This window comes from Echinops telfairi, unplaced genomic scaffold (genome assembly GCF_000313985.2).
Source record: "Echinops telfairi isolate 266 unplaced genomic scaffold, ASM31398v2 ScPeMD7_60;HRSCAF=208, whole genome shotgun sequence".
Lineage (NCBI taxonomy): Eukaryota > Metazoa > Chordata > Mammalia > Afrosoricida > Tenrecidae > Echinops > Echinops telfairi.
The window spans coordinates 39,231,807-39,255,757 of record NW_022103958.1 but is presented as its reverse complement, the minus strand read 5'-3'; the positions used below and the strand labels follow the sequence as shown (position 1 = coordinate 39,255,757).

The window sequence follows — 23,951 nt, the reverse complement described above, 5'->3', positions numbered from 1 at the left end:
TTACGCCAGAAGCTCAGAGGAAAACAGCAGCAGTGAGCACAGACGGAAGGTAGAGTATGAAAACAAAGACTGTTTTAGAAGTGGTTGGCAGTGCTTGGAAATACACTTTCTATGTGATTATAACGTTGCATAACCAGAGTCTTAGAGTGCAAGCCCAAGATCCTTCATCCAAGGAGGACTGTAGGAATGACTGCTTGGTTCCCAGGGACCATGCTAGGTTAGACAGAAGAAGCCCCTCCCTTAACGGGAGCTGTGAGGGGAATCCTGTAAGGGGGGACTTGTTGGGAGTGGGGTGCCTGACTTAGGACAGCTCTTGTGATTTCCCCCACCCCACCCCCGCCAAACCCCCTGGACCATGGCCGTCCTCTTCGGCTCCCTGGCAGCTCCACCACTTCCTGTCCCACAGCTGGCAGACCCACCGGGCTCAGGCGGCCCAAGCATGGCTTGTACGTTTAGTGTCTGCTGTGGTCTGGATGCTGGAACAGGCAGGAGCCTGAACAGGAAGAGGGCTCATGAAGATTTTACTTGGGTAGTAGTTAGACCAAGGAGTGGGGGTTGATGAGATATGGCCCCCTTTAAGCTTTGAACAAGGGTTGTCTTATGGCCTGAGAGACAGCTGGTGAGGAAAGCAGGGGCTCAGGTACAGGGAAGCACGTATGTTACAGGTTATGTGGGTGCTTGCTGGCCCACATCAGCTGCAGCGGGCAGGAGGGGTGGGGTGGGTGGGGTGGGTAGGTGACATTATTGAGATCCACCATTAGGAAGTACTTTTGAAGAAATAAATTGTTTGGCAGTAAAAATGGCTGCCTTCCAAAATATGGTCAAGTTCCCCACGCACCAGCTAGACCCAGCAGGACTCTGCCCACTGGACAGAGATTTGAACTGTCTTTCTCCGAGGTGGTTGCCTCAACCCATGGTGAAAACTGGTTCTTCTGAGCATGTGGGGCTGAGCAGCGAAGTTCAAGGAAAACTTCTGTTACCTATCAATACTATTTCCCTCCCAAACCGTTTGAAACCCTTCTCATACTGTAAATCAGGGGTCCTCAAACTTTTTAAACAGGGGGCCAGTTCACTGTCCCTCAGACCCATTGGAGGGCCTATAGTTTGTTTTTTTTTAAACTATGAACAAATTCCTATGCACACTGTACATATATTATTTTGAAGTAAAAAACAAATGGGGCAAAAACACCTGGTGGCCCAGATAAATGTCCTCAGTGGGCCGCATGTGGCCCACAGGCTGTAGTTTGAGGACGTTTGCTGTAAATAAAGAACGTAATTCTCCCGCCAAGCCCAAGCCCCAAACCAAACAAAACCCACTACCATCAGGTCATTTTCCACTCATAATGACCTTTCTAGAGGCTGTAAATCTTTACAGGAACAGACAGCCTGCTGGCCGATGGCTTTGAACCATCAGTCTTGGGGTAGCACCCTGCCCTGCTGTGTGACACTCGGGGCAAATGGTGCTGCAGCTGGAAGGTAAGCTTTTCCAGTCTGTAAATCGGATGTGCCAGGGCCCCTCTCACTGTGTGATTGCAATAGGGACATGTAGTAGCCTCCCTGGGACCTACTCCGCACTTCGTGGGTGGGGTCTTGGACCTGGAGTGTCCTAGGATAACGTAGCAGCAAGCCAAACCTGTAGTAAACTCATGGGGTCAAAAATCTTAAAAGTGAAAGAATGGGGCGGGGAGACATTCCCTCCTTCTAATTCTTACCCCACCCCTAAAAGAAGCAGCTATTGTTACTAGTTTTGGGGGGACTCGTTCCAGAGATTGTTTTCCTTTTGTACATTAAAACCTTTGAAAACAGAAGGCCGTCAGAGAAAACACACACATTTTCCACTCACAGAGTGGTGGTCGAGTGTTAGACAGCATTCTGTCAAAGGTGGAAAGCAGGCAAGGTCATTCCCTGGAATTCTGCCTCTCACAGGTTTCTGGCTCCCTAGTTTCAGGTGAGTGTGCACTCTTCCCCTCCCTGCTGTGTTTCAGGAAGATGAGGGCTGCTGTGGGCCAGAGGGTGCCCTTGAGGGGGGAGGTCCCCTACTGCAGTTGCCCAGGTGATGGGTGATGACCTGGCCGGGGAGAGAGCATTACTGAGGGATTAATTTGATGTGGAGAAAAGAGCACAAATGGAAGTTTTTGAGACCGAGGCTAGTGACGATGCTTTGCGGAGCCGAGGAAGGAGGAGGAAGCAGATCTGTACAGAGTCGGCCAGCCTTGATGATAATGTGAGTGCTCTATTGAAAGAGCTATTGGGAGCAGAGAGGCTCAGAGTGTTGAGCATCTAATAGAGCCAGCCCAGGACTGCACTAATAGTTATTTCAACTGGATGTTTGGGCGGAATCCAAAGCTGCCCAGCGCCTGAGAGACTTGGGAAGGTAATGGCAGCAAGGAGCACCGAGGGAGGAGGCCATTTACCCGGTCATTATTTCCCTCGCTCTCCATCCTGCAGGAGAGGGGAGCCTCGGGGTGGCTTTCCTGCTGGTTCACAGGTGGGTTCCAGTGGAGGAAGGTGTGCTGGGCAGTCACAGGAGGAAGAGGAGGGTGAGGTCAAGGCTCAGACTGGGCTGGGACGGCAGAGAAGTCCTGAAGGTGGGTCTAGGTTCCAGTGTGAGCAGTTCTTCAAGGCCGGCTTTCTCTGGCCTCTCTCTAAGTGGCAAAACTTAGAAGGTCTCCTCAATGGGGGAAGGGGGACTATGAGTCAGTGATCTTTCCAACTTTAGGGAGCCTTGTTCTTACCTCCGGGCCAGCAGCAAGCCTGCACTGGAGCCCTCTAAGTACGTGATGCTGCAGACAGCCCCTTCTTTTCCATGAAGCAGTAGGCCCAAGGATGATTTAATCTTTACATCTCCATAATGTCTTTTGAAGGCCTGATTTTGGACCAGCGACATCCTGATCCAACCACAGATCCTGATTTTGGTTCGGAAAATGTGACCACGGCAGTGCTCAGTGCAGCTCCCAGTGCGGACATGTGACCTGGCTGAAGTCTGTGGCAGAGAGCAGGAAGGATGGCTTGAGGGGTTAGGTTGCCAGGAGGACCCTAGGCTCTAACCTGGGGGGGGTGCTGGGGTGGTTTCTGGAGGAGCTTCCGGGTTCTGCAGTGTACACAGAAGTGTTTGTTTCACCTCAGTGGGGTGAAACTAGTTCTAGTTGCTGGTCCCTGGCTGGTCCCTTTTCTCCACCCCTCCACCCCCCACCCCGCTTCATGCTTGCCTGTGGATCTTCTCATCTATTCACCGGTGCCTGTGCAGCTCTTGGTAACGTGTAAAGAATGTTCGTGTGTACAGTTTCATTTGTCCTCCACGTTGACCCCTGGGATATACAGGAGAGTAGGTGCAAGCCCTGCGGTAGGGACAAGCCGAGGCCCAGAATGCTTAGATGGGTTCTCTCAAGTCACACAGCTGGGAAATACTAGACTAGAGCCTGCACGCTGCCAGCCTATGTGTCACTGACTCATGTGCCTCGCTGCTCTTGAACCCATGCGGACTCATACGACCCCGTAGGACAGGGCAGAACGGTCCCTGTGGGTTTCCAAGACTGTAGCTCTTTACAGGAGCAGATAGCCCCCCTCCCCCCACCATCTTTCTCCCATGGAGAAAACTGCTAACTTTTTGGTTAGCAGTTCTGCATAACCACTATGCCAGCAGGGCTCCTTGGAGCCCCATAGGCCAAGAATAAATGGTCAGAAAGTTCATTTGACCTTTCAACTTCGTGGTAGAGGTGGCCGCTGGTCTCTGTTGGCTGGACCCCAACTTTTGTGCCTCTCCAAGGTTTTACCAGATGTCTCCCAGGACTCTGGAGATAGTTGTCTTCCAGTGACCTTCCCCGCTGTGGACTCAGTGGCCCGTCCTGGTGGTGTGGCGTGGTCTCTCCTGCTGGGTCGTGCAGTGAGACAGAACTGCCGGTCCGGGCATTCCACGCCCCTGGGAGCAGCAGCCTGTTCACCCAGCGTCAGAACGCTGCTCCGGCCACTCACTCACTTTCTTCATTACTGTTTGGGGATGAGGCAATTGAAAGCAGCTGGAGACCCGGGTTTTATAGACATTTCACAGAGGCCCCAGCCAGGCTCCATCTGCTTTCCTTGGCAGGTCAGCACCCGCCCGCCCTGTGTGTCTGCTCCTCAGCGGACGCCCGCCTCCCCCAGCCAGCCGGGCCCTGGTGTGAGACGTGCTGGAGGGAAGGGCTTGCTGTCCTTGTCCCCGGTGTGCCCTGGTGTTCCTCCAGGAAAAAGGCCCAGCAGAGGGGCAGCAGCCCTGGGGGCTGGGGGCTGGGCAGCCAGAGGGGCTGGAGCCCAGAGCACTCATTCCTCTCATTCACGGTCGCTTTCTTCCAGGCTGGTTGAGATATGCAGATCAATTTATTTTTACCTCCAGTTGGCTGGACTCCGCAGCCACTCCTTGTCCCCACATGGCCCTGAAGTGCCATCGACTGGTCAGGCAGCCCCCGACAGGAACTTTTGACAGGAAGCAAATGTGGGTGATTTGTCCTTGTTCTGTTTCAACTTGTGCATTAGCATCCCTTGACATGAGTTATTTGTCTTGGTTCCTTTAAATTCCTAAGTGGATTATAATTTTTCTCCTGGTATGATTTGACAGCAGTCGTTTTTCAAAGTTTAACGGCATTCTTCAAATCGTTGGCATTTTTGCAGCAAGTCTGCGGCACGACTGCCACCTTCAGGGCAGACAGCTCAGCGCTGCTGCGGACGTGTCCCAGGAATCCGCAGGCCAGCGTGGTTTGTGGGAAGGTCCCTTCTTTTCTGCACAGGCTGAGCGCTGCGGCAGGGGAGGATCCTGGGGCAGAGCCTAGTAGCGATTCTCAGAAAAGAAAACCTTAGCAACCACTTTGGGAAGTCTTCTTCTGATTTGTGTCATCTGCAAAGAGGGACATGTTTCCAGGCTGCCCGGTTCCCCTTTGCAAGGAAAGACTTTGCACTCTTGGGAGAAGGTGTCCGGACAGGTACCTCAGGGAAGTGTAGGACCGAGGTTAGGAAAGGCCACACAGGCATCTCATTCTCACCTCTGAGGCCCTCTAGCTAATAATGGTCTGCGCTCCCAACCCAGAGTAACCAGCCCCTTGTGACAGTCACCCATATGCATCTAAGCAAGGGTGATGAGGACTTCGCCTCTCATGCTTTGGGCATGTGATCAGGAGGGGCCAGTGCTGGGAGGACACAGCGCTTAGTAGAGTTAGAGGGGCAGCAAAGAGGGGGAAGGCCCTCGGCGAGGTGGATTGACGCAGCGGCTGCAGCGATGGGCTCTGACATAGCAGCAGCGGTGAGGACGGCGCCAGACCGGGTGGGGTTTGCTTCTGTGGTACACAGGGTCACCTGCTGTAAGAGGGGACTGGATGGCAGCTAGCTAACGGGAGCCCCTACAGAAGCAGCTCCCCAGGCCTGGTCCCTCCAGGAACTACAGGGTGGGTTCCAACCACCAACTGATTACAGGTGTGCGTCTAACCTTTGCACCTGGCCCTACGGTGCCTGAAACTTTCTCCCTTTGTTTTCTGCTTCAAATTTCACAGTTTCCCTTTTGTTGCTGTCAGAGGACCAGCCTTTATGTCATTATTCTGTCCATAGTAAAATAATCCTGTCACTGATTTGGGGAAGCGATCATGAAAATAGCCCCATTCCAGGCTTTATCTCATCGCAGCCTCATAAACCTCTTGCCAGGCAGGTACTGTTGCCGTCACCCCCACCCCACCCACCCCGACAGGACAGAGGTGGGGACTGTAGCCAGGAGGCTTAGATTGCTTGTCTCCATGGCTCAGCTAGGAGGTGAGGGAGAGCCAGGGTCCAGACCTGGACCACCTCTGACTCCAGCACCCAAGTTCCAGTCCCTCCTCATTGTCTTTACTGCTTCCTTGGGCAGCACACTGCACTGCAAACCAGATCCCCCTCTGCTTTTCTATCCCAAACTTGCCTTCTATCCCAGATACATTCTGAACCACAGTCCACGTTTTAGCCAGATCCCCAGGGGGTGCTAACATATGCTTATGTATACCTAAGAATCACCTGGGGATAATAGTGAGATTTTGGATCCTGATTCAGCAAATCTAGGGAGGGAATGCAATTTCTCGGTAGGGGGACAAGCCAGAATGAAACAGAAGCCCTGCCCACAAAACAAAACACACATATACACTCACACACAGAAGCCTGGAATGCCAAACCAAACTCACTGCCTTAGAGTCCATGCCGAGCCCTTGTGGCATAGTGGGCTATGTATGCATTGGGCGGCCAACTTCAAGGTTAACTGTTCAAAACCACCAGTGGCTCCACTGGAAGATGGAGCTTTCTGCTCTTGTAATGACTGATGATCTCAGAAACCCTCAGGGGCAGCTTTACTCTGTCCTATGAGAGAGCCAGGGATAGGAAGAAACTGCTTTTTGTTACTCAAGGCTCCCTAAAGGATCCTGCCCTAGTCAGTTTTTATTCACTTTGCACTCAACTTTCTCGGGATTTTAAAAATTTTTATAACTGCTACAAAGAATAACTGGAGGGATTATACCTCTAGTAAGAGAAAAATGAGCATTTCTCGAAGTCAGAGTAGACCTCTGCGTGTGGAACTGTCTGTCGGAGGCACGGAGCTATGGGGGGTCTGTGGTCCCTGTGGGGTTTCTGATGCAGCAAGGGTCTTTATGATGAGCCCTACGGACAGCCAAGTGTCCTGGCTCCTTTCAGTTTTCCAGAGAACCTGAGCTGCAGGGAGTTCTGGGATTGGACCCAGGTGCCTTTCAGATTCAGGGCAGGGAAGCGAAGATAGACATTTGCAGAGCCTGTGCGGAGTCCATGACAACATCTCAGAACTACTTTCCCCAGAATCCCCTGTACCACGATGGAAGTTCCCAGGAATCTTGGGCATGCAGGAACCTTCTAAAAAGGTCTGTGTGAATCCTATCATTGCGAATGAGGGGAAGTGCAGAGTGGGAACCCAAAGCCCATCTGTAGGCAACTGGACATCCCCTTACAGAAGGGTCTCAGGGAGGAGATGAGCCAGTCAGGGTGCAGGGTAGCAACGATAAATTATATAACTTTCTTCTAGTTCTCTAGTGCTTCCTACCCCCATACTATCATGATCCAAATTCTACCTTACAAATCTAGCTAGACCAGAGCATGTATATAAGTAGATAAGAGCTGGAAACATTGGGAATCCAGGACAGATAAACCCCTCAGGACCAATAAGGGGAAGGTGGGGGAGAAAGGGGAAACTGATCACAATGATCTACCTATAACCCCCTCTCAGGGGGATAGACAACAGAAAAGTGGGTGAAGGGAGACATCAGTCAGTGTAAGACATGAAAAAATAATAATTTATAAATTATCAAGGGTTCATGAGGGAGGGGAAAAATGAGTTGATACCAAGGGCTCAAGTAGAAAGAAAATGTTTTGAAAATGTACAACAAATCTACAAATGTGCTTGACACAGTGGATGGATGTATGGATTGTGATAAGAGTTGTACGAGCCCCAATAAGATGATTTTTTTTTTTAAAGAAAAGTTGCACGTGTTGTTGGGCAGAGGGAGGCAGTCAAGAAAAACTTAAGTTGGCCTTGCTGGACTTCCTCTCAGGAGCTTCTAAATAAAATTCTCTTGCGATTCCCGTTGTCTTCCAGAAGTAAATCTTGGTCTTGGTTATACAAGCACCTAATTCCGATAGCATGGCCAAGGTAGAATGACCTCTTGGCACAAAACTCTTAGTGTAACTTAGTCTCCTTTAGAGTTTGTCCTCAAGAATCCCCCTGGTGTTTCAGGATTGTTCTGATTGGGCGATGACTTGCTAAAGTAACCTGTGTGTAGTATAAAAGTTCACATGGCCTCTGGGAAGAGACCCCAGCAGACCCCAGCCCTCTTGGCCTCCCAGCCATTGCTCTAGGTCAGGGGTCCTCAAACTTCTTAAATGGGGGCAGTTCACTGTCCCTCAGGCCGTTGGAGGGCCGGACTGTAATTGAAAAAAAAAAGAACTATGAACAAATTCCTATGCACACTGCACTACCTTATTTTGAAGTGCAAAAACAAACGGGGCAAAAACACCCGGCAGGCTGGATAAATGTCCTCGGTGGGCCGCAGAGTTTGAGGACCCCTGCAGTGTTTGACTCCTTTATTTCTCAGTGACAAGCGTAGGCTGCACAGCTTGCTCCTTCTGTTGCAGACATCATCTGTTGATGGCTGACTATGGGAGGCTAGAGGCCTGGTGTCCCACACGTATTATAAAACCCTCCCAACACACTCATGTCCCTCCCAACACACTCATGTCCCTCTCCCCCTCCCCACCCCCTACCGCTGTTGACTAGATCACAGCGTTTTGTTATAATGAATATCCAGCAGTCATATTACCAGCCTGTGTGGATTTTATACACCACATGGTTACTATGATCTATGAGGACCATTTTCTTAGTTGTAAGCCTTTTTGTCTTCACTTTTCTTTCTAGGGTATATATCCTGGCCCCTTTATTTCATTTGTTCAAGTTGTAGGTATCTGTCTTAATTACTCACTGCTGCTGTAACAGAGATCCCGGGAGTGGGTCGCTGTTCATGGCTTGTATGTGTTCTCTGTGTGTGGCGCAGGCCCACTAGTCTCTACAAGCGAAATACCAAGAGCCGCTGCCTTTGTCGCTGTTAGTTTGTGGTTGATCCATCGTGTGTCTGCTGACTGTCGGGGACCTTTGTTGATTCTGTAATTAGCGGACTAAAAGGTAGGACTCTTTTTTTCCCTTAATATCGAGGACATCAGTCTTTGGCTTTTGTTGTCCATGTGACAATGTCCATAGGACGTTGGCTCAGTTCATACATTGCTCCAAATACTTGTTTCTTTTGCGTTGTTTTCTGGCCCATAAACTAAGTTTGCCACCGCCCCTCATAAGGCACATGGTGTGTGTGTGTGTGTGTGTGTGTGTTTATACATTCCACCTTTAGTTTTAGGGAGACCTTTGCTGCTGGAAAGAAAGTAGGACTCGCTACTTGAGAAGGAGGTGGAAAGGCGTCCACCCTAACCTTCCCTTATAAGGAGAGCTGGCAAGATAGGAGGTAGATAGAGCCTCACTAAATGGTTTTCTGAAAACTTGAACTCAAACTTATCAGGTGGATTTCCCCTTTCAAGCCTTCCAGGTTTGGGGGCCAAGGGATGCCTGGATCCGCCAGACGAGGACGACCGAGCCTGTGTTTATAGCGGTGGACGGTCTCCTGGATACCTTCTCTAGTCCTTTGTATTCTTATTCTTAGAAACAAAGTAAACCTCTTGGCCCGAACACCTCCCGTCAGATGCCAGTGGTCAGCATCTGGTTTCCAGTCCCCAGCCTTGGGGAAGCAGTGCCCGATTTCCTTTGGCAGACACAGGCAACCCTTTCTCAGGTCACTTCGGCCATTTGCGCTCAAAGGTCATGACTCAAAATAGAAGCCTCCTAGGTCTGGATCCGGGTGCATCTGTGGACCTGTGTGCCCTGAATTCTAGGTCCGTTTCTCAGAAATTTGAGACACTGCTTAGCTTTTCAGTTTCCAAAATAGGTTTCCCTCAGTGTTTAGATGGCCATGGCCAAGGCAGTGTGATGAGTGTGTACAGCCATGGCGTGGGCTGTGATGACTAGCGGGTCCCGCCCATGCCATCCTCAGCTCCAGTGCTGGATGACTGATCATGAAGCAGCTCTTTCCTTACCTATAAAGTGATTCTAATCAAGCTTCTCCCTCCTAGGCCCCCTTGGTGGTGTAGAGGGTTACACATTATACTGCTAACCCCACAAGGTTAGTGATTCGAGCCCTCCATCTGCTCACAGGAAAAAGGTGGGCTGCCTGCTCCTGCCTCGAGTTGCAGTTCTGCCCTGTCTGGGGGGTTGCCATGGGGCAGAACTGGCTCAGCGGCCTTAGGCAGCATTGCTGGGAGTCTAGAATTCCTGAGGCCACCTATGTCAGAAGCTCTTAGCACAGTTAGGACAGGAGAGTCATTCTTTTCCCTTCAGGCCCAGGGGAGAGGTCCCATGCTGAGAGGTTTGCTATGAGCGGGCTGGATGGAGGATTTGAATTCTGCCCCTCTGGCTCTGTAACTTGTTCCCAACTCCTGGTGCTGTATATATGTTTCTGTCTGTCTGTCTGACTCTGTCAGGAGGACAGTGCTGCAGGAGCTGGTTAATCTCATCTGCTAATGAACCCTGACAAGAATCATCGTTGCCACAAAGATCTGATGAGCACTTCTTCAATGGTGGTTCTACTCCTACCACCTCCTGTACCTTGTTCCCTTTCATCTGCGGGTCCGGCAACCCCACTGTACATAGGAGCATGCTGAGGTTCAGGTTTCTGTCTGTCTGGACACCTGCATCTCGGCCGCTCCCTCCTGGTCTCTGCTGATGAGCACTTCGTCTTTCTCCCCTCACCTCCCCAACCCAATGGGTCCAGCACAGCGCTGCTGGGACCTTTTGTGGGACGAGAAACAGGAGCCTGATTCTCTTAGCTATTTTAGCTTTACTCAGTCTCTGCCTCCTCACATGGCCGAGGCCACAGTGTTGGGCAGGTGGCGTTCCAGTGGGAGACTCGGATTTGACGTTTCCCCAGTCTCTGTTTGTGTTCCATTCTTTCCCATGTGCTCCTTACCTACCAAGGAGCCCTGGAGGGGCAGTGGACCACAAGGTCAGTAGTTCAAACCCCCTCACACCCAGCTGCTCCATGACAGAAAGGTGATGCTTTCTACTCCATAGAGATTTACAACCCTGGAAACCAAATGGCTAGTTGTTCTTTGGGGAGGGTGGGTGGGGGGAGTGTTTTATTTACTTTAAAGACAGTTTTATTGAGACTTCATCCACCTATCCTAACAATTCAGTAGTTCAAGCACCTCAAGCAGAGTGGTGCAGTCTTTACCAACAGCTAGTCCTCTGTCCTGCAGGGTCACTGTGAGGCTGAGTCCACTCAGTGGCTCTGAGTTCTTTGATGGTTTGTTGGGGGTGGTGGGTGGTTTCTGTGAAGCGCAGGAGCCTGGTGGCAGTGTCAGGTAAGCACTGAACTGCTAGCCACAGGGTCCGCAGTTCCAATTGACCGGCCATTCCTTGGAAAGAAGACGAGGCTGTCTGCTCCTGTCAAGCTTGACAGCCTTGGAAACCCTGTGTAGAGTTGCTAGAGTGGGGCTCGAGTTGATGGCCGTGGATTCTGATTTTAGGGGACAAGGGGGCACAAGAAGGAGCCAGGCAGGCTGAGTACAGTTGCCAGCACAGGCTTTGAAGGAGGGTTGGGGGACTGGCGAGTGGGCAGCAGGTGGCCTGAGCAGAGAAGGCACAGTGCTGCCGTGGCCGCCCTGGTTCTGTGGTGCTGTCACTGGAGAATGAGCAGACAGACGAGACAGCTCTGAACGCCTTGTAAACACTGTGTTGCTGGCTCGCCGGCGTGGCGTTTTCCTGGTCTTACAGAACCCATGACTCATGCATTTCTGCGGCCTTTGTTTGCTTATCATTGAGATGATGAGGTGGCAGCATTTGAGAAAGTCTACAGAAAGACCAGTCCTCCCCGTCACCTCCCGGCCCTTAAAAAATGGGGCTTTTACTGCCTTTCTCTTGTCAGACTCTGGCAGACATCCTTCTTACGTTCTTCTGTAGGACGTTCTTGCTCTTACCTGAAGTCTGCCGGGTCGCTCATAGACAGGTTCCCACTTTCCTTTACACCAATTCTTGCTGAGATGTTGATGCCTAGAGAAAGGTCTCACTCTGCTATGGGGCAGGAGAGGGGTCTGGGTGCCTGCCTCTTGCATTGTAGCACTGTGGGTGACAGGTGGGCGGAGCAAACCAGAAATCCCTTTGTGGGTGGCAGCAGGTCATGCACTTAATAAACCTGTCTTTCCAAAGCAAGAAGCAGTAGTGTTTGGGGACCATACTATGAGTCAGGAAATTTTTGAGCTATAAAAAACAAAAGCCAAACTCCCTGCCATCGAGTCCATGCCAACTCACAGGATGCCCCTGTGGGTTTCCAAGACTCTCTGTACAGGAGTAGAAAACCCTGTCTTTCTTCCGAGGAGCAGCTGCTGGTTTCAAACTGCGGCCCTTGTGGATGGAAGCCCAACGCATAGCCACTAGGCAACCCGTGCTCCTTGGTCGTACAAGGTTAACAAAAATGTCTCTGCTTCCGTGTTTTTAATTTGCTGATGATGATCACTGTCGATCTTAAGAAAGGAGGCTGTCTAAAATTGGTGAGACAACTAGCATTTATTGTATGTGGGCAGTATAGTGGGTTAGGCAGTCTGAAACCACCCACTGCACCACAAGAGAAAGATGAGACTTTCTACTCCTGTGAAGAGTTACAGGCAGTATCTATCTCATTTCAACCCGCTGAGGTAGATGCCATCAAAGCTCCCCTCTGAATAGACATTTGTCACTTGCTAATTTGCTCGTGCCCTGAGTTTAGTACATGAGCAGACTGAGTCTAGACCCCACATTCTCCGGGGAGGTGGCTCTGAGCAGGTCTTCTTAGAGCATTTTTTACCGGGCTGCCCTATGGGATTCATAGGATGACGGAGGATAGCAGTTTGAGAAATGCTGGTTTTAAACCTGGAAAGTGAGTGGGGTGTGTTAGGGAAGAGAGGAGATGGTTTTCAGAGCCCCTGTGGGTTCCAAGGACCCTGGAGCCCCTGTCCCCAGAAATTGTTGCTCATATCATATTCAGTTGGTGTCACACTTCCCAGTCAGCAGAGAGACAGGCACAGAGAGAGGTTCAAGTGTAGTATGGACACCATAGGTTCTCAAGCTTTCTCAGCCTGCTACCTCCTTTCCAGAAAAAATTACTCAAACCTTTCCCACTCCCTCCCCAGTAATTTTAAACATTTGCATGACAGCCCACAACCCAGGATAAAGTGTAGGCATCTGCTTTTGCAGCCCCACTGGGTCTCTCCAGCTGTTGATTGGTTTCATCATTGGGTGGTTGAAGCAGCTCTTTATTTCTTTCTTGGCAAAACAAACAAACTCTTTTTAGGCATTTGGGAATACTTTCCCTTGTCAACGAAGGATCATGATTGTTTTAACCCAAAGCTTTAAAGTTTGTTTGTTTTTGTTTTAACAGACCTGAACCTGTCCAATGCCTCCCTGGTCATTCTGGAATTTCCTGACTGCTGCGAGGGTGTGTAACGGGAATGTTTCTGTTGGTTTCTTGCAGTACAACAAACACCTCTTCGTGCACATTGGCCATGCCAACCATTCGTACAGTGACCCATTGCTCGAATCCGTGGACATTCGTCAGATTTACGACAAATTCCCTGAAAAGAAAGGTGGCTTAAAGGAACTGTTTGGAAAGGGCCCTCAAAATGCCTTCTTCCTCGTAAAATTCTGGGTGAGTAAGGCACTGCCCTGATGTTTGTGGTTCTGTCCGAGAGGGCACGGGTGCAACACAGGACACCTGCCCGTCCCCCTCCATGGACATTTGCAGAATCACCGAGCGTCACAGACTCACACTTGTGCACCTGGATTCTGAGTGCTTCAGAGCGTACCTCCAGCTGCTGCCAAAGGGCCAGAGAGAGGGCGGCCACTTTGGGCTTCGGTGCTCGCTCAGGCCGCAGCAAGGGGGTCCACAGTGGGAAGCCATGACCTTCTCCCCTCGGTTCTGTGGCTTCCCACTCCGCTAAGCCAAGGGGCCTGCCCATTCCGCCGGGGCAGAAAAGGAGCTGGGCTGAAGGACAGTTGTACATGTCAGGATGTTGTGTGTGTCACTGAGGATACACATGTCTTTTCTTCAGTAAATACCTTGCTGCTGTTTTTAAGGCAACAAGAGCCCTGGTGGCGTAGGGGCATATCCTTTGGGCTGCTAATTGCAAAGTCATCAGTTCAAAACCCCCCAGCTCCACAGGAGAGAGATGAGACTCTGCTCTCATAAAGATTTAGTCGCGGAAACCAACAGGGGCGGTTTCACTCTGTCCCACAGGGGCTCTGTGAGTCAGAACTGACTCTGGCAGCGAGTTCGGTTCGACTTTTAAAACTCTACGGGCCAGTTCCCCTCGCTGCTGGAACAAAGCTGTCCCCTGGCCTCTGAGGAGAGCTTTGCTGTCCCTGCTGGGACAGGGGGGTTGTTGGTGAGGGCCACTAGAGAAGACACAGAGTGCACACATGCGTGCGTGTGTGTGTGTGTGTGTGTGTGTGTGTGCACACGCACACGTGTGGGGATAAGGTGTGGGAGGAAAATGACCTGCCAGCATTGAGACATGACAATTTCTCAGTCTTCTCCAGAATCAGGAGAGAATGGCTTCAAGCGTCTGTACCGTAGCGTAGCACGGAAAGCCCCAGATGGCTGTGTCTCAGGGTGTTTTCTGCCTCAGGTGCTGCCAGACTCCACCTGCCCACCTGTCCCTCTTCTGCCCCACCTTGATGCTTGTCTGCATGCTTTTTCTTCCTTGTCCCTCCTCCACCACCTGGCCGGCTTCTCCTCTTCCTGTGAGGCAGGTGGCCTCGCCAATAAGGCACCTCCCCACAACTGGCCAGACCGTTGTGTTTTTTTTTTCTTCCCATTTCTGTTTTTGCTTCCATCACCTTTTGTAGCGAATTCTTCCTCTTGCTGTATCACAGTCATTTGGACGTGGGTCTGTGTGCCCCCAGTGGACCTTATGGTAGCAGCTACTGTGTGTTAGGAGCCTGCTCTGTGCCCAGCATTGTTGTAAATGCTCGACAGCCGCCTCTGTGGGCTCAGTGGAGTGTGCCTCCTTCCCAGCTAAGAAAAGAGAGACTTGGAGATTATAAAGTTCTTCTTAATATTTAGAGAGATAAAGGTTATATATAAATCCCACAGGCTACTCATGGAGCCCTGGTAATGTATAGTGGCTACACACTGGGCAGTGATCCCCAAGGCCAGCAGTTCAAAACTACCAGCTTCTCCACGGGAGAAGGATGGGGTTTTCTACTCCTGTTCAGAGTCACAGTCTTGGAAACTCACAGGGGCAGCTCTCCCCTCCCCACCTTGTCGCTGTGAGTCAGTATCAGCTCCATGGCAGTGACAGAGAGGCAGGCTGCTCATAGGTTGTGGGACTAGGCAGCTCTCTCAGACTTTGATGCCCCTGCTTACTTCCCTGGCAGATAAACACCCTGTGGACCCCAGCCTAAGACCCTCCATATCCCTCCTGCCCCACAAGTACCCTACACAGAAAGCTGAACAAATGTGGGAACAGATGGATGAATTAGAGGCCCGTTCATATTACAAATTTGTTGGGGAAACTTTGCATATTTAGTTTATTGGCTGGTTTGTTTTCCTTAAAAATTTTCCATGGTAACTAGGTTTACTTTTCCATGTTTCCTATTCAAATTTGGATCGTGGGAGTAGCCTTCCACTTATATTAATGTTCTTGGGGTCAGTAGTACTGTGGATTGTCTGCAAAAGCAATAGCGCCACTTTCCCTTTCCAAATTGGTGCCTTCCACCTAGTGAGTTGGATTGTAGCTGAGGGATTATGCTTCAGTGTTATACAGTAGGGTACAGCAGTCCTCCGGGTGTGGCCCCAGAACCTCCAGATCAAAACTGCTTCATAAGGATTCTGAGCCGCATTTACCTCCTTTTCTCTGCCAGTATTACACGGACAGGACAGAAGCAGTGGGTGAAGCTGCCGGTGCCTTCCTGTGCGTCAAGGCTGTCGGCTCCTCATTGGTACGCACTCATTCACAGTTAGAAAGAAAAGTCCAGTTATGTAAAGAACGTCCTTTATGCACGTTCTGACTACGAGACGTCGAGTACGTACTAGGAGTGAACTCAGTGAGCCTGTCACTTCGAGGAAACCAGCCGACAGTATTTATTGTCGATGATAAAATTCAAGCTTTGAAGCAGCAGTTAGAATTTTGGAGAGTATGTATTCAAAGACTTTATGACGGGACGCATGGTGATATTAACGAGTGTGATTATTACGGAAGAATGCCATTCAGATTCCATTTCATTGAGGTGTGACCACCACGGAACTCCCACTTGCCGAGTTTTGGTGTAGTCTCAAAGAAAAATGACCACATTTGAAAGTCTATTAAAATCTTCCATTTCCCAGTTACACATCTATCTGAGGCAACTGACTTTCTTTGCATTCTTCAGTATATCTTAGCAAATTGAATGTAGAATTAGGCAAGAGAACCCATTAAGCTAGACATTAAATAATTTAGTGACTATAAACCAGCACCACTCTTCTCATGGTTTCCTTGTGGTTGTAGGTATGTCTGATTAAAAAGGACGTAGTGAACCCATTACTGGTATTTTTAAATAAAGTACCAAATAAATATTTTAAAATCATGTTACTTTAAAATCCTAATACAGAAGAAAATTTAGAAAGATAAAACCCACATAAGCACAGGTTCTTTGGGAGTCTTCAATGTTTAAGTGACTTTGACAGCACAAAGGTAAAGAGCCATTATCAAAAGGATTTAAAAAGACGTTTTTCTATACAAGTTAATGTAGAAATAATAATCAGAAACTACATGTGGTAGTTACATAATCTGTTGTCAATTTGAGACTGGAGAGTGAAGGGGTGGAGTTCAGCCTGTCAATCAGGTCGCAGCTTGATGACCTCATTTGGAGGTGCTAAGGAGATAAATAGCTGGATAGATAAATAGATGGAGGCGGGACACAAGCTGACTCCCTGTGAGACATTATGGACAATGAGCCACATGTAGCTATATGATGGAACCAGAGCTCTGGGAGCAGGAGGAGCCATGTGGAGACCTCTGCCAGCGCTGAGATGCTTACAATGCCACTGGATTCACAAGACTTCCCATCCACTGGCCTGTGATCCTGTATTTGGCATCATTGCATGTGTTTTGTGAGTCTGAAGAGGGCTTTATAGATTGGTATTGGATAGATGGGCTAATATCGGACATACAGACTTGGTCTGGCTAGTCTGGGATGTTTTCTTAATGTACAATTACGCTTTACATAAAACTTTTTCTTATACACTTGACTGAATTTGTTTCTCTAGTCTACCCAGACTAGCACACTACAAATGGTGATAAAAACAATTTTAGTACTTTCAAATTAAATTCAAACAAAACCATTTGTTATTGTGATAATATTTATAATTAGCATATTTAATTTCAGACTGAAGAAGTTAGGAAGTTTTTTCATCACTAGCTTTAGTGGTTGGTACGAAAATTTGAGTCATAATTGTCTTACCTGGATAATGTTGAGAATGGGAATTCCGTGCTACTGCTTGTGCGCAACCTGTACATAGACCAAGAGGCAGTCACGCAAACAGAATGAGGAATACTGTGTGGTTTAAAACCAGAAAAGGTGTGTCGGGGTGTTGCCTGTCATCATATTTCATTGTTGTGCTGATCAAATAATCAGAGACGCTGGACTATATGAAGAAGAACGCACCGTCAGGGTGGAAGGAAGGCTTGTTAACATCCTGTTGTAAGCAGATGACACAATCTTGCTTGTTGAAAGCCAGGACGAGGACTTAAAGCACTTGATAGTGAAAATCAAAAACTACCTGCAGTCTTTGGTATGGATTGCAACTCACCATAAAGAGAGCAGCAATGTTCACTGCTGGACCAATAGACAACATCATAAAAAAGCAGAAAAGACTGAAGTGTTGGTTAAGGAATTCTTTTTACTGGGATCCACAGCCACTGGTCATGGAAGCCAGACTCAAGAAACCAAGTGATGTACTGCACTGCACTGATCTGCACAAAGGTGTTTAAGAGCAAAAATGTCACTTTTGTTTTCAATCTGTCTCATATGCATGTGAAAGTTAGATAATGACCTAGGAAGAACAGAGAAGATTTGAAGCATCTGAATTATGGTATTGCTGAAGAACATTGACAGTACCTTGGATCGCCAGAAGAACAAGGAGCTGTTGATAGCAGCACACCCAGAGTGTTCCTTAGCAGTGAGGATCGGATCATAAGACTTCATCTCCCAGATCCTGAGAAAGGACTCATGCTTGCTAAAGTAGAACATCCCGGACAAGGTGGATTGACACCATGCCCGTGAGAGTGGGCTCCAACATACCAATAGTGAGCATGGCACAGGACCTGCAAGTGTTTCTTCATTGAACCTAGTGTCACCATGAGTAGGAATGGACATGGGGCACCTAAGGACCACCAATGGATTATTTGACTATAAAGTGGTACACAACATGCTGAGAAAGTTGTGTCTTTCCCTCCAAATTGCCTCTGTTTTACTCATGGATAATGTTAATCAACAATTTCAGTAGTTGGACCCTCTAGTTATAAATCCCCAAACAGAGAAATCTTGATTATAGATATTTAAAGTACAGTGCCCACTGCATATTTACCACTCCAAGATCAGATAACAGTTCATTAAATTAAGATTATACAAAATTAAAATGGAGCAGGTTACTCCCTTGGGGGCAGGAGAACCCTTCAGTATAATTGTTCAGATTAACCTTTTATTGAAAGTCAGTTGTGGCTAGGTTAAAATAAACGAGGAAAGGGAATTTAAATCCAGCTGAGAATTGGCTGCAGTCTGGAACTTGCATTGGCTTCCTATGATAACTCAGTAGCAATGACATACACTTAGAATATTTATCCTTTGATATAAGTAAATGCTTACAGTGGCTGTTTCTTAAGTAGGTTCAATGCTCTTTGAAATACCTTTTTTGGGGGTGATCAGTCATTTTATTTCATCAGATTCGCTTATTATCATATGAATTGAATGCCGCCTTAGGGCCAGGCACTGTCCCAGGCATAGTCTTGGACCTGAAAGCCCAGCAGGATAGATGGCTCCTCTGCAGTTCTGTCGTGAACTTGCATGCTTGTGTATGCTGTGATCCCTAGTGGCGCTGTAGTTAACCATTCAGGTGGACCCTACCAAGCATGTCTAAGGAGAAAAGGGCTGGAGATCTGCTCCCGTAAAGAGTACAGCCTAGAAAACCCTATGGGGTGTTGTACTCTGTCCTGTAGGGTCACTACCATTTGGAAGGGACTCGGTAACACATGACGATGACAACCTAACCGCAGTGACCATCTCTGGCATTCGGGTTTCCAGCAACAGAGCTGTGCTCCCTGAGGTGAGACCAAGCAAGGGTTTGGTGGGATAAGCATGGATGGATCTGGGACCTGTCAGGTCTGGCCCTGATAAGCTGTCTGATTTTGCAGAAGTATTACCTTCCTGCAACTGAGTTTCTGTACGTGTACAAAGTGGGAATGATCACGTGTACAAACTTGTGATCACGGAAGGTTCTGTACTGTAGTTTGTGATGCTGAGGTTTATGAATACCCAGGTTCAGAGTGTTGTTGCTGCCTGGTGCGGTCGAGTAGATTCTAACTCATGAGTGATCTTGTGTACAACAGAACCAATCACTGCTTGGTCCTGTGTCATCCTCACCATCGTTCCCATGGCTGAGGCCCTTGGTTTGCAGCCACTCTGTTGGAGGTGATGTTGACAGTCATCATCTGTTTCGCTGACCTTTGCTTTACCAAGCATGATGTGTCAGTCTGGGTAGACTAGAGAAACAAATTCATAGACACTCGTGTATAAGAAAGAACTTTATATAGAAGAGCAATTGTATATTGATAAAACATCCTAGCTCAGTCCAGATCAAGTCCATAAGTCCAATATTAGCCCATATGTCTGATATCAATCTGTAAATTCTTCTTCGGACTCAGGAAGCACATGCAATGTTGCCGAATGCAGGAAGATCACAGGCCAGTGAGTGGAAAGTCTTGTGGACCCAGTGGTGGTGTAAGCATCTCAGTGCTGGCATGGGTCTTCATGTGGCTCCTCCAGTTCCGGGGCTCTAGGGTAGCTCCAGGTCTCTTGTCTTCAGGAAGGCAAAGCAGAGAGTCTTGTGTCCTGTGCACTATTTAGCTCTGTGGCACCTCCAAATGAGGTCATCAAGCTGCGACCTGATTGACAGACTAGACTCCATCCCTTCACAAGTCGACACAAGATTATGTAACTACCACACATGCTAACCTATTCCAGGCACTGGTCCCTTCCTATAATATGAGGGAGCTTCAAAAAATTCATGGGAAAATGGAACAAAAAGACAGTGGACTTTTCCCCACAAAGTTTTGAAGCCCCCTCATATTCTAGTGTAGTGCGTTATGTTTTGGGGCTTCTAACCACAAGGTCAGCAGTTCCAAAATACCAGCTCCTCTGTAGGAGGAAGATGAGGCTGTCTACTCCCATAAAGAGCTACAGTCTTGGAAGTCCACAGGGACAGTTCTACTCTGTCCTACAGGGTCACCACGAGTCAGAATCGACTCGATGGCAGTGAGTTTACTTGCTTGTTTGTTTTCCCCCTGTGCCCAAAGTCCATGAGATGAACTCTGGCCGCCTTCTCCTGTAAGGAGCATTCACGCTGCACTTCTCCCAAGACAGATTTGTCCATAACATACTGTTTTTTAGTAGCTCAGTGTTCATGACCTTGGCACTATGAAACATGGTTGGGTTAGAGGCCGTAGTCTTTAGGGCCATCCAGAAATACCAGATTCACCTGCACTTGCTCATCTGTGTACGTCCTTCGTCTGGTTTATTTCCTTAAGCAACCTGCCGATGGCTGGAAATTAGCTTGTTTTTGAAGTCAGCTGCAAGCTGTGCTTGCATTTTCGGTCCTTCACAGTGCATGACTGAATCACACCCACCTCTTCCAGCTTGGGAAATTCTGTGATCGATTTCAAGACAGTTGACATTTTTTAAAATCTAAAATTAACAGCATTGCCTGCCAGGTAACAGGCAACACCTGAATGCACCTCAAAGCAGAAATGAAGCAAAGTTCCGTCCCCTGGCGGGTGGCACCTTCCCTCCTGTGGGCCTGCACTGCAGCTGGTCATTGCTCTTTGGGGGGGTGGGGGAGTGGCTTTCTGCCAGTGACAAATACTGGCTTCACTTAGAACAAATCTGGTTTCCCACTCCTCTTGAGTCATCATAACAATTTCAGTGCTACAACAATATGTAATTTTTCTGTGATATTTTAATGAGCCATTCAAACTTAAGCAACAATTTTAACTCTGGATGCTACTACCCATGCAAATAACTCAGGTACACAAAGACCCTGAGATGCTTTTTCCTCTGCCTCTGGCCACTAGGGGCAGGCCATAGCCACCTCCTCCCCTTGCTGGTGGGCAAGGCAGCTTGTCAACTCTAAGAAGCCTCCCACTTTTAGGATGCAGCATGGGAGACAAATGTCTGAGATGGCTTCAGAAAGCTTGTGGGAAAATTCCATTGTCTTTTAATTCCAGTTTTCCACAAACTTTCTGAAGCCCCTGTGTGTCTTAAAAGTGAAGGAATGTGGTGTGTTTAACCTAAATAATTGTGGTTCCTTTAGGGAGTGAGTGATGGTTGAAGACTGACAGAGAAAGAAAAAAATAGCATTGGAGGCAAAGGACACCAGCTGTGGCTACAAACCGACATGAGAACAGTCTTTGTTCTTCTAACCCATGCCAAGCAGACCTGATAAAGGTCCCACTCACTGCTGTAAATGAGGCTTGACCAGAGAAAGTTGTGACCTTTGTCCCTTGATTCTGGGTTGTAACCTGTCAGGCTTTCTGGAGTGTTCACTTGATAAGACAGTCTTTGTTTACTTGGAAGTCCTGGGCCACGACACCTAGGTGCCCAAACATGATTTATTCGGGGGCCAGGTACTATCAGCTTAACCTTTGGCAGGGCTGGAGATAAAAGTCAGCATGTCCACGTGACTGACCAATTTAGAACAAAAATAATTATCTGGATTTCCTGTTGTCAGGTTGAAAGCATTTTTCATGCACATTTAATATGCGCACCCCCCCCCAATAATGTTCAAATTAATGGTATCTTACCAAATGCAAACCCAAACCTAAAACCTACTGCCATCGAGTTGATTCTGACTTACAGTGACTAGAACTGCCCCTTTGGGTTTCTAAGACTTCACATCTTTAAGGGACCAGATAGCCTCATCTTTCTCCCTCAGAGAGACTCATGGGTTTGAACCTCTGACCTTGTGGTGAGCAACCCACGACACCAGAACTCAGGATCTACGATCTTTCCCTATGGTTAACAATGCTTTGTTTTTTAAAATCCTGGGATTTTGGTTATTCGATGTAAACAACTAAAATGGATTCCAACCAACCCAAAACCAGCTGCCATTGAGTGGGTTCCAACTCATTTCAAAGTCGATTAACTTTCATAACCTATTTTCCCCCCTTTCACCTCTTTCCTTATGTGAGACCTTGTTGAGTGTGCACAGCAGTTCAGTAGTGTCCACGTGCCCAGTTCTGCGACACTGGTTCTATTCTTGAAGTCGTGTAACCGTCTCACCCCCTTTTCTGCGTGCTTCCTCCCTCAGCAGCCCTCGGGTTCCTGTCAAATCTTCTGGGTTGTCGTCAGTTTGGCATCATATAACTGGATCTAAAAGAGCGTGATGCTCTTCAAGCATAGGCGTACGTTAAGTAACAAAGGCAGACCTTCTGTACTGCTGAAGCTGAGCTGTTGTTACGGTTTAAGAAGACTTTGGGGGATACTTTTGGTCTAGGTTTTATTGAATCAGAGCCGTAGTTCAGGGATCCATGCTTCATGACTCCAGGAAATCTCAAGCCCTCGAAAATTTGAAATTGTGCTTCGTATTTTCCAGCTTTTGATCAGGATTCTGTTTCTGGAATCTCTGATCACATGTTCATGAATGATAGCCAGACACGGTTCTCCTGGTCTGAAGGCAAAGGAGACAGTTGTTCTGGAAGGAATTAGCCACACGTTCCATGTCCTCTTGTTGCCCCGACTCACCGTCTTCCTCTGCTGTTCCATTTGAAGAGAGACCAGTTTCTGTTCCTAGGATAGCCCATGGCAAGCTTTTAAGACCCAGGCCCTGGCCCTGTGCAGGTAACTAGGAGATGGAACAGAGGCACTAAGCCCATTACAGATGTCCCTCAGTGTCCACAGGGGGTTGCTTTCAGGAGGCCTGTCAAAATCTGAGGATGCTCAGGGCACTTTATAAAATGGCACCGTGTTTGCATATAAGCAGTGTTTGTATACTTTAATACCTAATACAATGTAAAAAGTACTTTGTGTACTCTCTTGGCCTTTTAAGGATTCTTTCCATCACATAATGCCTTCCCAACCCCCTCCCCCACCAAGTATTCTCAACTGTCGGAAGGTTGGCTCCTTGGATGCTGGAACAGTGGACATCAAAGGATTGAATCACATGAGGTATTCAGTTGTGCATAAGCAGCCTCCGAAGCTTCTCTTTGTTGTCGTTATTGTGGTAAATGTGTTTATCACACAACTTTTTTCAGTTGACATTTTTTAGGTGTATGAGGGTAAGTTAGAAAGTATTGCTACAGGGGGTCCCAGTTCACACTTGCTTGGGTTTATTCCACGGACATGTTTAAACGTGTCTCTGCAGTCAGTTGATAGCAGTAGACAAGTTTTCTCAGTAATACACTTGAATTTAGCCGTGTTAGGGTGCCTTAAAAATAAAGGATGCTTTTTGTGCCGAGGCAAAACGGATTTTTGAGGTTAGGCTTTATAGCAAATTTTAACAAAACTCTAGTGGACATCTTTCCAGATCGTTGAAACTTTGCAACAAAGTTTTAGGACTACTGCCCTACACAGAGAACAGTTTTCAATTGGATGGAATATTTTAAGGAAGATGATCAACCTGGATGAATGAAGATACACTGCCTAAAATCCAAAAACTAGTATAAGAAGCCTGTGGAGCTACCATGGATATGATAGCTACTGAAGTTGGGCTTTTACACGGTGGGGCATTTTCCGCTGTAAACCAACTTCTTGGCCCCAGCAAACTCTTGGCTCAGTGGGTAGCAAAAGCAGTGTGAGGGTCTGGTAATTCAAGGGGCTGATCTTATCCATTGCTCTTTTAAGCATGATAGAAGCAAATGAAGACAACTTTCTGGAACAAATGTAACTTCAAACGAGTCCTAGATGTATCAGTATGATCCAGAGAGCAAGGTCCAACCAAAACATTGGTTTCTGAGAAGATCTTCTAGACCAATTAAGTGCAAGGCAGAGAGCTCAGCTCAGAAGGTTTGGGCAGCTGTTACACACACACACACACACACACACACACACACACACACACACACACACA

The 23,951-nt window shown here is 48.1% G+C and overlaps 1 protein-coding gene across 4 annotated transcripts in view; it reads left to right on the top strand.

Annotated features, from left to right (window-relative positions):
• TEAD1 (TEA domain transcription factor 1) overlaps window positions 1-23,951 on the top strand; it is a 219,926-nt gene that overhangs the window by 162,280 nt on the left and 33,695 nt on the right. For all 4 annotated transcript variants that reach the window (XM_045290952.1, XM_045290951.1, XM_045290950.1 and 1 more), the window contains one exon: window positions 13,107-13,280. In XM_045290952.1, coding sequence (XP_045146887.1) covers window positions 13,107-13,280 — 174 coding nt within the window. The remainder of the gene's footprint in view (window positions 1-13,106; window positions 13,281-23,951) is intronic.